Here is a 16488-nt window from a genome sequence, read left to right as displayed (position 1 = left end):
AGGACTATATTATTATTTTTTTAACTATAGATTTGTCTTATTTTGGGTCCAAAAATAAGAAAAATGACCCCAAAAATGCTCTAAAGTTTTTTTTTACGTTAAGTTTTAGATCCAAGATGGTCGCCAAAATAGCGGGGATAAATCATTGAAAAAATTAAACATCAATAAGGGACCAGCCATAAACCAAGTGGACACTTTTTTCAGACCCTCAGCAGAATGTTTCGCGGCTACAAAAATGACTTTTTGGCGGACATTCAGGGCTTGTTTCGATGGGCGCACCAGCAATTTTTTTTTAATATACATTTTTTAGGCACTTTGGCCACAAAAGCGTTAAATTCAATGTTATTGGCGTGTAGGCCAGATCCTTGCGCAAGTTCCAGTATTTATAACTTGAAATTTGGAAAAATTCTGGAGCTCTGTATAGGCCTTCAAAGTCTGGTGATACACGCCAACGATGTTGAAAATGAACGCTTTAGTGGCCAAAGTGCCTCAAAATTGTAATTTTTTTAAAAATATGTCTTTTAACGTGTTAAATCCCATTTAAAATTCATATGCAAATCGCCAGCTCCAGTGACGTTCAATTTAGCTCATATTTGGGATTTAAGCTCTAAACGCCCACCGGAATTAGCCCCTGAATTCTCGCCAAAAAGTTATTGTTTCATCCGAATATATGTTGAGCAGTAATTGGTAAAAACAAACCAGCAGGACGAAGTGGCTGTATTTCATTTTGCACAGCTACTGGTTTAAGCGAAAACCATCGTTAGTTTAGCGGATATTTTCGCCACTCTCAGCCAAATTAAGCTCGGAATATTTGCTGATTTGGCGATGGACTATACTTTCCGTGTAAGTCTTGAAGCTGAAATTACGAAAAGATTATATTGAATAAAGAAAAAAACTACACAGAAAAAAAAATCATGGTAATATTACATCTGGGAAGGGGTGCATCTTTTATGTCAGAAAAAAGGTGTAATTTTACCTCTGGAAATGTGTAATTTTACCACTTTTCTGGTGTAATGTCACTTTTTCAGTGTAAATTGAAGTAAAATTACATCATAAAAGAGGTAATATTCAACCTTCCAAAATTACAGCTTCCAAATTTACATTATTTTTTTTCAGCCTTATGACATAAATTATTATCAATAACAATGTTTTCATACATTCAACACATTTTTTGCTACATGTTATACATTCAAGTTATAGTGATACAAGTAGCCTTTTGACAATTATTAAAAAATGCCTAGAGATTGAACCAAACAAGTACACCCAAAGCTTTTTCTCGCTGTTTGTTTTCTCTCTCTCAGGACACTCTCACGGGTGGCTCAGTTTTCCACCTTTAATCTCTTTCTCCTCCCTCGTTCTCAAGAACACCTCCCACCCCAAAAAGTGGGTGGTTAAAATGTTACACAACATTTCGGCATCGACTGCTCCAACTGATGTTTCCACTTCTTCGCTTCAAAGATGAGGTGCAGTAGTGTGTTTTATCAAATGAGCTGTTCTAATTAACACCGCAAACCGATCACTGATGATCGTGAGATGCAACGTGCAACATTTGTACAGCTGGATAAACTTTTCCGCACGCTCTGCCGGTCTCTGGTTTGATGTACTGACTTCGATAAGTGGTTCTGTTTTTTTTTTTTTTTTTCTGTGGGAACTCTTTGAGTTCTCACAGAACTCAGCTGGGCGCTCTCCCAAAAAAAAAAAAACGATGGTCCGTTGTGCATGTTATCAAAAGTGTGCTCTCTGTTTCCATTGGGTTTCTGGAGTGACAGATCGTCAGCTGTGTGCTATCTTGTGACATAGACCATTTTGGTCGAAAATGAGTAAATGATGACGTTTTGCTATACTTGACAAACACTACAAGATGCTTTAACCCGATTTTGGAAACTCGCTTCCGTTTCCCGGATATCGCAATACACACTTGTGACATAGACCAATTTAACATCAAAATGATCGTGCACACTTGTGACACGTCATACATGTTGTTGGAAAATGTGGATAATTTTTCTTGTTTTTCCCAAATTTATGTTGAAACACACTTTCTAAAGGCAATGCAATCTGTTGTTTTTGAAAATATGCTAATTAAGTCGGTTAAACTTTTGATTTGAGTCTATTTTAGTGTGTATGGGAATTATGTGCACACTTGTGACACGTAGTACAATTTTACTTTCGAAGCACACTTGTGACATGTGCTTTTCTGATTTTTGTTTACATAATTTACTGTATCTTTTAACTGGTGTAACCAAATTAGTTGAAACTTGGAGCGTCTGTTAAGCGATAGTATACGAACCGATTGCTTCAAAAAGTTTGGCTCTATCATTCATAGTTTTGAAAATATTTATCACCAAACTTTAAAAATCGATTTTCTCAAATCGTACTAAATGGTCGTTGTCACAAGATAGCACACAGCTGACGAGATGACTGGAATTTGTAGGTTTAGTGCTATCGTGTCTCAAATCGATTATTTTATAGATATTGTTGGAAACGTCGTATAATCCATTCCCCTTTAATATCTAAACTCCCAAGCTCGAGAAAAAGGGGGAATTTCCATACAAATTCCCCCTTTTTCTCGAGCTTGGGAGTTTAGGTGTTGGTCTATAATATGTCTTATAAAATGTACAATGCGGTCAAAATAAGTGTCAAACTATTTAATTGTGTAAATTTAGAAGGTGTAATTTTGGAAGGTTGAATATTACCTCTTTTATGATGTAATTTTACCTCAATTCAGACTGAAAAAGTGACATTACAATGGAAAAGTGATAAAATTACACATTTTCAGCGATAAAATACACATTTTTTTCTGACATAAAAGATGCACCCCTTCACAGATGCAATATTACCATGATTTTTTTAACTATGCATAAAATATTATTACTTTTCGATACATGTGATGAAAAGAAGAAATTTTCAGCTCTCATCGAGATGCTAAAATAGTAGATCATGCAAAATTAAGATTTTTTTCAGCCCGAACGGTACTTGGCAGAGCCTCGTTGGATAAATGCAATCAGTGCTGAAAAATCCAGTTTCGCAACGAGTTGCATACAACATTTTTTGCAATTCCGAAAAACACTTTTGAATAGGATCAAGGGTTTCCAGAAGCATTTATAACTTGCCAGTATGCCAATTAATTAGTCAAAATACTGGGTTAAAATGATTAAAAACTTTAACTTCTCATTTACTATAAAACAATACATTATTTAATATTAAATGTTTTAATAAACTTTAAATAAAACATCACTGAATATCAAGAGAAGGACTAAGGAATTCATTTCTGTTCAAAGTTTTAAATTGAGGTTGTTTAATATTATTTTGCAAATATGCATTACATGAATTTATTTAGCATTTGTTTAAGCAGAGCAGATTCAGTCATGTTAAAACGAATATCAACGCGTTATAATGAATTTTACATTGTTTTCAGATCAAATTCTATTGAAATTTTAATGATTAGATAAAATGCCCTTTGATTTGTTAAACCATAATCCACATAATTCCATAAATATAAGCAACTTGAAAAAGGTGACATTTTTCAAAAAAATTTAGATCATGTTTGATTTCAAATTTGATTCACGCATTAGAATTTTTTTATCTGCGTATTTAAAAAAATCATTTTGTTTTTCAAAAATTTATAGCTTTGTACAAGATATTTTGTGAATTCATCTTTTAATGATTTTTTTTTATTCTTTATTATAGAGTTATTCAGCCGGAGGCTGGTTCAACTATCTTTTAGTGATGGAAAATTTTATGAAGATCAAGATTTTTCCCTTATTTTACATAAGGAATGTGTAGACAAATTTTCATCCAAATAAAAAAAATCTGAAATTCAAGTGAGAAAAAATCTAATTTGCGGATCAAAATAGTGATTTTTACGGTGATTGATTTTCTGTTTTCGAATATTAGCGATTCTGGCTGCGGACTCAAATATTAAAAATTAATTTCAAAATTCTTGAAAATATTTTTAAACTGTGTTTAAAGAAATCTTTAAATGAATGTTTTGATTTAAAAATGGAAAAAATATATTCAAATTGAAGCAAATTTTAAATAAGTTTCATTTTAAAAAATGGTTAATTTGTCTCCAAAACATCGAAGTATTAAAACTAACGGCCAATTTTGAATGCTTTAATAAATCATATTTTGTTATTTACTTTTTTGCAAGGCTGCAGCTAGAAACGACCTGCTCTCTTTCTCGGTTAATTATCTCAGGTCTTCAAAACATATATTTCAAGATTGTCTGTGAATTTCTGGAGATGATGAAAAATATCTTATTTTTAGTGAAATTGACTTTAAAATGGCTATGACTTTAAAATTGTGCTTTTTCCAAGATAATTAAGAACAACTCTATTTTAAATTTTTAAATGAGTTCAAATATATTGAATATGGAAAAAATGTTAAAGATAAATTTTGAATTGATTCAGCAGATTGCAACATTTTTCTCTGGGTACATGTTTTTGAGATTGAAAGTCACATATGTAAAGCTACACGGAGAAAAAAGCGTTCTGAAAATCGTGAACAAATGTGCACGTTTTTGCGTAAAATATTTGTTCATGTAATCGTGAACTCGTGCACGATTGTTTGAACAAAAAACTACGTTTTCATGAACAGAAGTGATAAAAATCATGAACTAAAGTTCACGATTATAAAGAAGCGTTACGTTACGTTTTTAAACATAATAATTGAAGAAATACCGAATCGAAGAAGCCTGGAATATTTGAAGATTGAAGACAATCGAAGTTACCTTTTAACAATTTGAGAAACGAAATACATTCTGGACTGAACATTCCAACTGAACAGTCGCATTTTAATTACACTCTGCTAAATTTCATGGTGTTAAGTGTGAATATAATGACCGTAAATGTGTTGATTTAATTCTTTTTGGTCTTTAAAAATAAAGGCAATCCCTAAGCCGCCGTCACAGTAAGTAACGGCTTCTTACCAAAATTATTAGTTAAAAACTGCATTTTGCCCACTACGGCTGTTCGATATGCTTAAAACTTTTAACACACAATCCAGAAAACTTTTAAATAACATTTTTTATTAGCTCCAAATCCTTTTTTCACATTTAAAAAGTGTTCTTTAAATCGTGAACACATTCCCACGTTGTTCCCTGAAATCGTGAACAGTGTTCATGATTTCGATAACAAGCTGAGCGTTATGCTGCTGGCGTTACGATTTTTCGTGAACACCTGTTCACGATTTGCTTATTGTTCATGGAAATTGTTCATGGTACGTTTTCGTACCGTGGAATATCACCTTGTTCCAGATTTCGTGGCACATTGTTCACGATTTTCGGAACGCTTTTTTCTCCGTGTAGAACGACAGCGACGAAGTACTCTCAATTTCTCTCTCGTTGCGCGGCTGATCAGTTCCTTCCGCTCATTTCACTTTCTGCTTTCTCTGGAATTATCTCCAACACCAACAGCAACGTACCACACACTACTTACAACTCTACGTTGCCAGTTGCTGACTAATTCACGTTCTGAATATGTGTATAGGGAAAAAGAGTTCGCTCTACACAACATTCCAATGGTAATTGTACAAATCAACTGGTTCGGTTCTACGACAACTTACATTTTAATTTCACTGCTTTACCCGCGCGTCGCTTCTGCTGCTGCAGAACTACTGCTGTGCAACAACAACGACAACAACAACAATACCGTGTTCGTAGCTGTACTGTGTCGCTCTCCAGCAGACACACTCTGCTTCGACGACTGCCGCTGGCAATTGATTTTTCCTCTGCACACTCAACCTTCACTTGTGCTCACACTCTTCTACTTGGCTTCAAATTACACCACACCAGCGACACCTTGGACAGTGCAGGTGAAATTTCACTTTCCTTTCGAACCTTTATTTCTCTTAATATTAAAAAGAATTTTTCACAAATCTACTCTCCAGTAGACGACACACACTTGAATCTGCTCCTTCCTCGTTTCCTCAACGCGAACACTTCTCTTCTCCTCTCGTAAGCAGAAACCGATCGATTGGCTAATTTTTATCACTAGTTGTCACTCAATTACAAATTGACATCTGTGCACACACCTTCAGGAATTGGTCCAGATGTCCACACGGAACCGACGTCCGTTCAATGCCACTCCGCGCGCGTTCTTCCCTTGCGGAAGAAAATCCTTGACGTCAAAGAATCCCAGCCAGAAAAAAAGGAACCCGTCCTCCAGAAAATCCTGAACAAGTTCAACCCCACAGAAGAAGAAGACCGGGAGGATCCTCCTGTGTGCACACAGCGCAAAACACTCCTGGTGGTTCTGGTGCGAAGGAATGTCTCGTATTCGTCGTTGCCCGGGAACTCTTCTCGTCGGAACCACGTTCGGATAACAACTGCCTGGCACCGAGCAGTACACGGTCCTCCAACCAGGCCCCAAGAGATGAGTTCCGCACGCGTGAGTGCTTCTCTCCCCCAAACGGTGCGCCCTTCGGGGGGGAAAGGTCTCGTGTGGGAATGAGTTCCTGGTTGGGGATACCAAGGGACTCTTCCACGATGGGCTGGGATGGGAGATAAGACATGTGGGTGGAAAATAACTATACTTCACTGTCTTAGGAGACCCTCCCACCCCCTCCAGACAGTGCAAGTTAACATCTGGAGAATAACAAACGAACTTCAGTTTGTTGTATGTTGAGAATCAACGAGGAGACGGACGCGAATCGATTTGCAAACGGAAAAGTTTTTCCAACGTTTGATTGCGCAATGTATTTGTTTCCGGGAAATTTGAATTATTGAAATGTAGTGGAAATTGCATAAAGGTGCATCAATAATTTTATAAAATCCGATTTAACCCTCTACAACCCAACCCCGCCTTTAGACAGGCTTCGATTTAAAAAATACCAAAAATCAATTTTTCAACCAATTTTTGATCTTTAAAAAGTATTGGAAAGAAGTACTCCTAACATTTAAGAAAATTTATGAGTTGGATGTTTTACGTGTTTTATGTGACTTTGTCAATGTTTTAAAAAATGTAATTTTTTTAGGGGTCTTCTTGGGCAGTGTTTTTTTTTACTAACATATTATATATTTTAAGTTAAAAGAAGTATTTTCTAGTGCCTCAGACTATGACTCTACGCATTTATTTACAATTTAAATGATAATGGTGCCATCTTATAGCAGAAAATGTAAAAAATTGCAAAAAATGGAAAAGTTACTGTAAAAACATGAAAAAAATAGATAGGCAACATGTAATGATAGGAGGTGGTAGAATAGGCCAAATACTACCGAAAACAAACATAAACTAAACAAGATAAATGTATATTAAAATACTAAAAATGAAACAAGAAAAACTCAAAACAAGAGAAGTAAAGTTTTTCGTAGAACAAAAGATGCACAAAATGACCTCCTGAACACGGGAAAAATAAAAATAAAATGGGCAGTAGAGGGTTAAAACTTAAATCATAATAAATATCGTCAAAAATCGGAGCTCATAAATATATTAAAAAAAAATCTATTGGTAATCAACAATATAAATAGAAACAAAAATATATCAAATCATTTAATAAAAACTCAAGAATATATTTATTCAAATTCCTCATAAGCCTTGACTTGATTGTAGGTAAGGGTGACAGGAAAAATTTAAAATTTTGGAATATCATCATATCATTAACCTTAATCAATATAGCTTAAAATGGTCACAGTTACTTTTTTTGCCTAAGGAATCGAGTCAGAAGGCACCCCCGATTTCGATTTTTTTATTGTCACCCTATTCTTGGTGTATTCTATAAGCTACCGTTAAGCAACAAATTCAAGCACAACAATGCGGATGGGCCGACGTGGTTTATGGATGGCTTCTAACATGTTAGCAATTCTCTACCAAAACCGGAAATGGATTTTATTTGTATTTTTTTATTTGGCTCAAACTTTGTGGGGGCCTTCCCTATGACCAAAGAAGCTATTTTGTGTCATTGGTTCACCCATACAAGTCTCCATACAATTTCGGCAGCTGTCCATACAAAAATGATACGTAAATACAGTCCAGACTAGATTATCCGAAGGACTCGGAAAAAATTCACTTCGGATAATCGAATCACGAAAAAAAAAATTTCGTTGTTTTATTTTTTTATTATTGAGCTGAAGTATGATCCTTAAACAACGCTTAAGTGATTTAAAATTATTAAATCCAAGATGGCGGCCAACATGGTGGTGTAGAAATTCTGAAAAAATGCACTTTATAATTTAACAGTCAATCAACTATTCAAATTTGACTAAAACTGGGTCGCAGAACTTAAATTTGATGTTTAAAACAAGAAAAATAAAAACACGAAAACAATTATTTTTTGTTCGTGATTCGATTATCCGAAGTCCAATACAAACCTTCGGACAATCGAACTTCGGATAATCGAAAATTCGGATAATCGAGGCTTCGGATAATCGAGGCTTCGGATAATCGAGTCTGGACTGTATTCAAACAGCTGTAACATTTGAGTGAATTTTCTGATCAAGTTGGTGTCTTCAGCAAAGTTGTAGGTATTGTTGAGGACTATTGAGAAAAATGTAAGCACACGGAAGAAGAATTTGCCGATTTTTTAATTAATTTTTTTCACAAACACTCAATACGTATTTTTTTACTTGGAGCGGCCGTGGCTGACTGGTTACGGTGTTCGCTTTATAAGCGAATGGTTCTGGGTTCGATGCCCATCTGCTCCCAACGAGAAAGATAAGAACACAGAAATTTGAAATGATGAATATGAACGAAAAATCAAAGTTGCTCGAGGCGGGGTTCGATCCCCCGTCCTTTGGATTGGTAAGCAAAAATGCTAACCACTAGGCCATGACGACTTGGTGAGCTTGGACTGGAATTAGGAATACTGTTACAGAGAACGAGTTGTGGCGCTATAACCACGGCAAATAGTGTCCAGGGCATTCGTGGAAGTAGGGGGAGAGGGGGTAATATGCACCCCGGGGCAAAATGCACCCCCTGCTTTTCTCGGTATTTGGAAGAATTTTCCGGGTAAAAATCATAGAAATTGGAAGCTTAACATTGCTAAACCATGCTGGAAAAATTTGAGCATCGCAGTATAAAAACAGCTCAAGTTATTTGCAAAACTTTAAAATGTTGTGTTCTCGTCTAATTTTCATTGAACTTACATTATGATTTTTGGACAATATAAAAAGCATTTATTGATATTGTAAGTGTTGAAGTAAATAGTTTTTGCCATAATCTTCATTATTCTGTAGATAGATGAGTCCAAAAACATAAAAAAATGCATTTTTAATTAAATTTTCTGCAAAAAGAGTCGTCGGGGCAAAATGCACCGCTGTGAAGCTCCTTTGTAAAAACAGCGGTGTCATCTAGTGGTGACTAGTGAAAACAGCTTTTACCCGGTGCATTTTGCCCCATGTTGTGGTGCATTTTGCCCCGTTGTTGTAGTGCATTTTGCCCCAATGTTGCGGTGCATAATGCCCCGCGTGGTTGTTTGAAATGAATCAAAAATGTTTTTAGAAATTTGATATTTTCGAACAATTTTGAGGTTTTTTAAGACTTTTTTCACATGGATGACGAAGAATAATAGTTGTTTTAGAACATCGAACAAAATTCTTCCACAGTAATGCTGTAATGGTTGAGAAATCACAGTTTTCCCTTAGGGGGTGCATATTACCCCCTCTCCCCCTACCATTAGTTGCTGAGATATCGACATTAGAAAATGAAGGGTTGTTTGGGTAAGACTTAGAAAAAGCCGCTGTAACTCAGCAACCAGAGATCCAATCTTCAATGTCTCTTAGACAATTTGAACTTTTCAAAAAAAATATTTTCAGAAATGGTCACTCATGGTCACTATTTTTAAAAATCGAAAAACTGCAAATATTTCGCTAAAATCAAACTTTCGGTGGCTATATCTTCAAAACGGAGCCCATTTTCAAAAATCACTATTGTTTCAAAAATTCATAACTCGACGGCAGATTTTTTAATCATACTTTTGTATGGCTCAAAGTTGCGGATTTTGGTCCCCTAAAACATATCAAAAAATATCGAAAATAAAAAAAAAATAAGTATTTTGGGAGATTAAGTTTTTGTGAAAAAAAGTTAATTAAAAAATCGGCAATTTTTTTCCGTGTACCAATTTTTTTCTCAATAGTCCTCAACAATACCTAAAACATTGTCGAAGACACCAAATTCATCAGAAAATTCAATCAAAAGTTACAGCTGTTTGAATATTTACGTACCATTTTTGTATGGACAGCAGTCAAAATTGTATGGAGACTTGTATGGGTGAACCAATGACACAAAATAGCTCCTTTGGTCATAGGAAAGACCCCCACAAAGTGTGAGCCAAATAAAAAAATACAAAAAATAAAAATTGTCCAAATCGGCGATTTCGTAGAGATTTACTCAAGGGGAAAGGGGGGAAGAGCGAAATAAACTTTGAAAAATAATTAAAACGTCCCATACAAACGATTTGACAAATCAAAGTAAATACAAAAAAAAATGCATTACATTCAAGATTTCATGCGAATAATGTAATTTCTGCTTGTTTTTTGAAATTATTAATTGAATTTTGCAATTATCAGTTCGGAAAATTAAACTTCCAGATTTTCCAGTATTTGCTCAAATTTATCACAAATTTGTGCAATTTGAAATCCTGATCATAAAAGAAAAACATAATGTTTTAAAAAATCTCATTAAAATAAAAATGTATTTTTGCTTTCGATGATTCATCTAAATCTGTTTGGAACATTGTTTAATAACTGCCACAGAAGTTGTTTAAACAGAGGATCATTCGCACACTAAATCGAGTAAATTTTTGCCAGTCTTTAATCGCTTTCGCAAACAAGTGGCACCCATGTGATACCGCCGGATGGGAGGAGCATCATTTAAAAGTTATTGCAGCTCGTATTCATATATTCGACAACCATCAAACGTTAAGTGCTGCGTCCCGGAATTGATTTTTCCATTTAATCACATAACTCTCTCCCAACACGTGTCCTATAGCCATGCTTCCGTTGTTGTTCCTAACCCGTTCCCTTCCCCATTCCGATCGATATTATCCTTTTGCAGTAGCAACAACAACAACAAAAACAACGAATCAGTAAGTACCGTTGGTGCACGACGCGCGAGTGTAAGCAATAAGCACTCGATTAGGGAGGCGAATCCAGTGTGAGCGCGCGCTCCCATGTGTGTGAGGTGAGTGCATCAACCATGATTTTGTTGTTGAGCTCAAAAGAGCAGTTACTCGCCGGACTACACGGTATTGGCAGCACAGACAGTGTGAAACAATAATGCCAACTAAGCTGTCACAAACAAAAGCAACAGCAAAGTCTCAGCTTTAAAGTACTCTCTCACGTGGAGAAATTATCAGAGAATTGTTCTCTACAAAAGGGTGAGTTCCCCGGTGATAAGAGCTCACGGAGAGAGCAAACTTTCACTCAGTCGAAACGCTACACAACAAATCAATTAAGGTGACCACTGCACAGTGGGGCCAAACCCGCTGCTAATCCCATGAAATTGATTACGAGAAAGGCCGCAGGTTTTTAGATCCCAAAAAAAGTGATCTTTATGTAAAAAAACCTGATAAATCGAATGGTGATGACCCCATCCACCGGAGACCACGGGAACAGGTCCATTTTGCCCCTTTTCCCCCTAAAAATCAATTTTCTTATACTATTTGATCTGTACAGAAAAAGGCCGCAGGTTTTTTGACCTCAAAAATAGTGTTCTATACGTAAAAAAGCCTGATGAATCGAATGGTGATGACCCCATCCACCGGAGACCACGGAAACAGGTCTATTTTGCCCCGTTTCCCCTAAAAATCAATTTTCTTATACTATTTGATTTGTACAAAAAAAGGCCGCAGGTTTTTTGACCTCAAAAATAGTGTTCTATACGTAAAAAAGACTTATGAATCGAATGGTGATGACCCCATCCACCGGAGACCACGGGAACAGGTCTATTTTGCCCCGTTTCCCCTAAAAATCAATTTTCTTATACTATTTGATCTGTACAGAAAAAGGCCGCAGGTTTTGTGACCTCAAAAATAGTGTTCTATACGTAAAAAAGACTTATGAATCGAATGGTGATGACCCCATCCACCGGAGACCACGGGAACAGGTCTATTTTGCCCCGTTTCCCCTAAAAATCAATTTTCTTATACTATTTGATCTGTACAGAAAAAGGCCGCAGGTTTTGTGACCTCAAAAATAGTGTTCTATACGTAAAAAAGCCTGATGAATCGAATGGTGATGACCCCATCCACCGGAGACCACGGGAACAGGTCTATTTTGCCCCGTTTCCCCTAAAAATCAATTTTCTTGTACTATTTGATTTGTACAAAAAAAGGCCGCAGGTTTTTTGACCTCAAAAATAGTGTTCTATACGTAAAAAAGACTTATGAATCGAATGGTGATGACCCCATCCACCGGAGACCACGGGAACAGGTCTATTTTGCCCCTTTTCCCCTAAAAATCAATTTTCTTATACTATTTGATCTGTACAGAAAAAGGCCGCAGGTTTTTTGACCTCAAAAATAGTGTTCTATACGTAAAAAAGCCTGATGAATCGAATGGTGATGACCCCATCCACCGGAGACCACGGGAACAGGTCTATTTTGCCCCTTTTCCCCTAAAAATCAATTTTCTTATACTATTTGATCTGTACAGAAAAAGGCCGCAGGTTTTGTGACCTCAAAAATAGTGTTCTATACGTAAAAAAGCCTGATGAATCGAATGGTGATGACCCCATCCACCGGAGACCACGGGAACAGGTCTATTTTGCCCCGTTTCCCCTAAAAATCAATTTTCTTGTACTATTTGATTTGTACAAAAAAAGGCCGCAGGTTTTTTGACCTCAAAAATAGTGTTCTATACGTAAAAAAGACTAATGAATCGAATGGTGATGACCCCATCCACCGGAGACCACGGGAACAGGTCTATTTTGCCCCGTTTCCCCTAAAAATCAATTTTCTTGTACTATTTGATTTGTACAAAAAAAAGGCCGCAGGTTTTTTGACCTCAAAAATAGTGTTCTATACGTAAAAAAGACTCATGAATCGAATGGTGATGACCCCATCCACCGGAGACCACGGGAACAGGTCCATTTTGCCCCTTTTCCCCCTAAAAATCAATTTTCTTATACTATTTGATCTGTACAGAAAAAGGCCGCAGGTTTTTTGACCTCAAAAATAGTGTTTTATACGTAAAAAAGTCTGATGAATCGAATGGTGATGACCCCATCCACCGGAGACCACGGGAACAGGTCTATTTTGCCCCGTTTCCCCTAAAAATCAATTTTCTTGTACTATTTGATTTGTACAAAAAAAAGGCCGCAGGTTTTTTGACCTCAAAAATAGTGTTCTATACGTAAAAAAGACTCATGAATCGAATGGTGATGACCCCATCCACCGGAGACCACGGGAACAGGTCCATTTTGCCCCTTTTCCCCCTAAAAATCAATTTTCTTATACTATTTGATCTGTACAGAAAAAGGCCGCAGGTTTTTTGACCTCAAAAATAGTGTTTTATACGTAAAAAAGCCTGATGAATCGAATGGTGATGACCCCATCCACCGGAGACCACGGGAACAGGTCCATTTTGCCCCTTTTCCCCCTAAAAATCAATTTTCTTATACTATTTGATTTGTACAGAAAAAGGCCGCAGGTTTTTTGACCTCAAAAATAGTGTTCTATACGTAAAAAAGCCTGATGAATCGAATGGTGATGACCCCATCCACCGGAGACCACGGGAACAGGTCTATTTTGCCCCGTTTCCCCTAAAAATCAATTTTCTTGTACTATTTGATTTGTACAAAAAAAAGGCCGCAGGTTTTTTGACCTCAAAAATAGTGTTCTATACGTAAAAAAGACTCATGAATCGAATGGTGATGACCCCATCCACCGGAGACCACGGGAACAGGTCCATTTTGCCCCTTTTCCCCCTAAAAATCAATTTTCTTATACTATTTGATCTGTACAGAAAAAGGCCGCAGGTTTTTTGACCTCAAAAATAGTGTTTTATACGTAAAAAAGCCTGATGAATCGAATGGTGATGACCCCATCCACCGGAGACCACGGGAACAGGTCCATTTTGCCCCTTTTCCCCCTAAAAATCAATTTTCTTATACTATTTGATTTGTACAGAAAAAGGCCGCAGGTTTTTTGACCTCAAAAATAGTGTTCTATACGTAAAAAAGTCTGATGAATCGAATGGTGATGACCCCATCCACCGGAGACTACGGGAACAGGTCTATTTTGCCCCTTTTCCCCTAAAAATCAATTTTCTTGTACTATTTGATGATCTGTATAGAAAAGGCTGCAGGTTAAATTTAAGAATTCAAGAATTTAAGAAAACTTAAGAATTTAAGAATTTAAGAATTTAAGAATTTAAGAATTTAAGAATTTAAGAATTTAAGAATTTAAGAATTTAAGAATTTAAGAATTTAAGAATTTAAGAATTTAAGAATTTAAGAATTTAAGAATTTAAGAATTTAAGAATTTAAGAATTTAAGAATTTAAGAATTTAAGAATTTAAGAATTTAAGAATTTAAGAATTTAAGAATTTAAGAATTTAAGAATTTAAGAATTTAAGAATTTAACAATTTAAGAATTTAAGAATTTAAGAATTTAAGAATTTAAGAATTTAAGAATTTAAGAATTTAAGAATTTAAGAATTTAAGAATTTAAGAATTTAAGAATTTAAGAATTTAAGAATTTAAGAATTTAAGAATTTAAGAATTTAAGAATTTAAGAATTTAAGAATTTAAGAATTTAAGAATTTAAGAATTTAAGAATTTAAGAATTTAAGAATTTAAGAATTTAAGAATTTAAGAATTTAAGAATTTAAGAATTTAAGAATTTAAGAATTTAAGAATTTAAGAATTTAAGAATTTAAGAATTTAAGAATTTAAGAATTTAAGAATTTAAGAATTTAAGAATTTAAGAATTTAAGAATTTAAGAATTTAAGAATTTAAGAATTTAAGAATTTAAGAATTTAACAATTTAAGAATTTAAGAATTTAAGAATTTAAGAATTTAAGAATTTAAGAATTTAAGAATTTAAGAATTTAAGAATTTAAGAATTTAAGAATTTAAGAATTTAAGAATTTAAGAATTTAAGAATTTAAGAATTTAAGAATTTAAGAATTTAAGAATTTAAGAATTTAAGAATTTAAGAATTTAAGAATTTAAGAATTTAAGAATTTAAGAATTTAAGAATTTAAGAATTTAAGAATTTAAGAATTTAAGAATTTAAGAATTTAAGAATTTAAGAATTTAAGAATTTAAGAATTTAAGAATTTAAGAATTTAAGAATTTAAGAATTTAAGAATTTAAGAATTTAAGAATTTAAGAATTTAAGAATTTAAGAATTTAAGAATTTAAGAATTTAAGAATTTAAGAATTTAAGAATTTAAGAATTTGAGAATTTAAGAATTTACGAATTTATTTTGGGCAGGTACAAATATTATTCATAGATAAAAAAAAATATTTAAGAAAATTTACTTCAATAAATTTACTTTAAGGGGCAATTGGCACCTTCCTGAGGTCGCAGGAATGTTAGGCAATCATTTATTGATTTTTCAAAAATTAAAAAAAATCATTTGTTTGGGTCAAAAAACCTGCGGCCTTTTTTTGTACAAATCAAATAGTATAAGAAAATTGATTTTTAGGGGAAACGGGGCAAAATAGACCTGTTCCCGTGGTCTCCGGTGGATGGGGTCATCACCATTCGATTCATCAGGCTTTTTTACGTATAAAACACTATTTTTGAGGTCAAAAAACCTGCGGCCTTTTTCTGTACAGATTAAATAGTATAAGAAAATTTATTTTTAGGGGAAAAGGGGCAAAATAGACCTGTTCCCGTGGTCTCCGGTGGATTGGGTCTTCACCATTCGATTCAACAGGCTTTTTTACGTATAGAACACTATTTTTGAAGTCAAAAAACCTGCGGCCTTTTTCTGTACAGATCAAGTAGTATAAGAAAATTGATTTTTAGGGGAAAAGGGGCAAAATATACCTGTTCCCGTGGTCTCCGGTGGATGGGGTCATCACCATTCGATTCATCAGGCTTTTTTACGTATAAAACACTATTTTTGAGGTCAAAAAACCTGCGGCCTTTTTCTGTACAGATCAAATAGTATAAGAAAATTGATTTTTAGGGGAAAAGGGGCAAAATAGACCTGTTCCCGTGGTCTCCGGTGGATGGGGTCATCACCATTCGATTCATCAGGCTTTTTTACGTATAAAACACTATTTTTGAGGTCAAAAAACCTGCGGCCTTTTTCTGTACAGATCAAATAGTATAAGAAAATTGATTTTTAGGGGGAAAAGGGGCAAAATGGACCTGTTCCCGTAGTCTCCAGTGGATGGGGTCATCACCATTCGATTCATCAGACTTTTTTACGTATAGAACACTATTTTTGAGGTCAAAAAACCTGCGGCCTTTTTCTGTACAGATCAAATAGTATAAGAAAATTGATTTTTAGGGGAAAAGGGGCAAAATGGACCTGTTCCCGTGGTCTCCGGTGGATGGGGTCATCACCATTCGATTCATCAGGCTTTTTTACGTAT

At 34.9% G+C, this 16488-nt stretch overlaps 1 protein-coding gene across 2 annotated transcripts in view; it reads right to left on the bottom strand.

Moving 5' to 3' along the window:
• The window catches only part of LOC120422105 (TLD domain-containing protein 2), a 418926-nt gene extending 412634 nt beyond the window's left edge, over positions 1-6292 (bottom strand). The window contains exon 1 of one of the 2 annotated variants that reach the window (XM_052709791.1): positions 5563-6292. In XM_052709791.1, the coding sequence (XP_052565751.1) occupies positions 5563-5564 (2 nt within the window). In that variant the 5' untranslated portion in view covers positions 5565-6292. The remainder of the gene's footprint in view (positions 1-5562) is intronic. The other variant, XM_052709792.1, reaches the window with a different exon arrangement.
• Between the last annotated feature and the right edge of the window lie 10196 nt (positions 6293-16488).

This window comes from Culex pipiens, chromosome 3, assembly GCF_016801865.2.
Source record: "Culex pipiens pallens isolate TS chromosome 3, TS_CPP_V2, whole genome shotgun sequence".
Taxonomy (NCBI): Eukaryota; Metazoa; Arthropoda; class Insecta; order Diptera; family Culicidae; genus Culex; species Culex pipiens.
The sequence above is the reverse complement of the archived record's forward strand: the minus strand, read 5'-3'. Positions and strand labels throughout refer to the sequence as shown.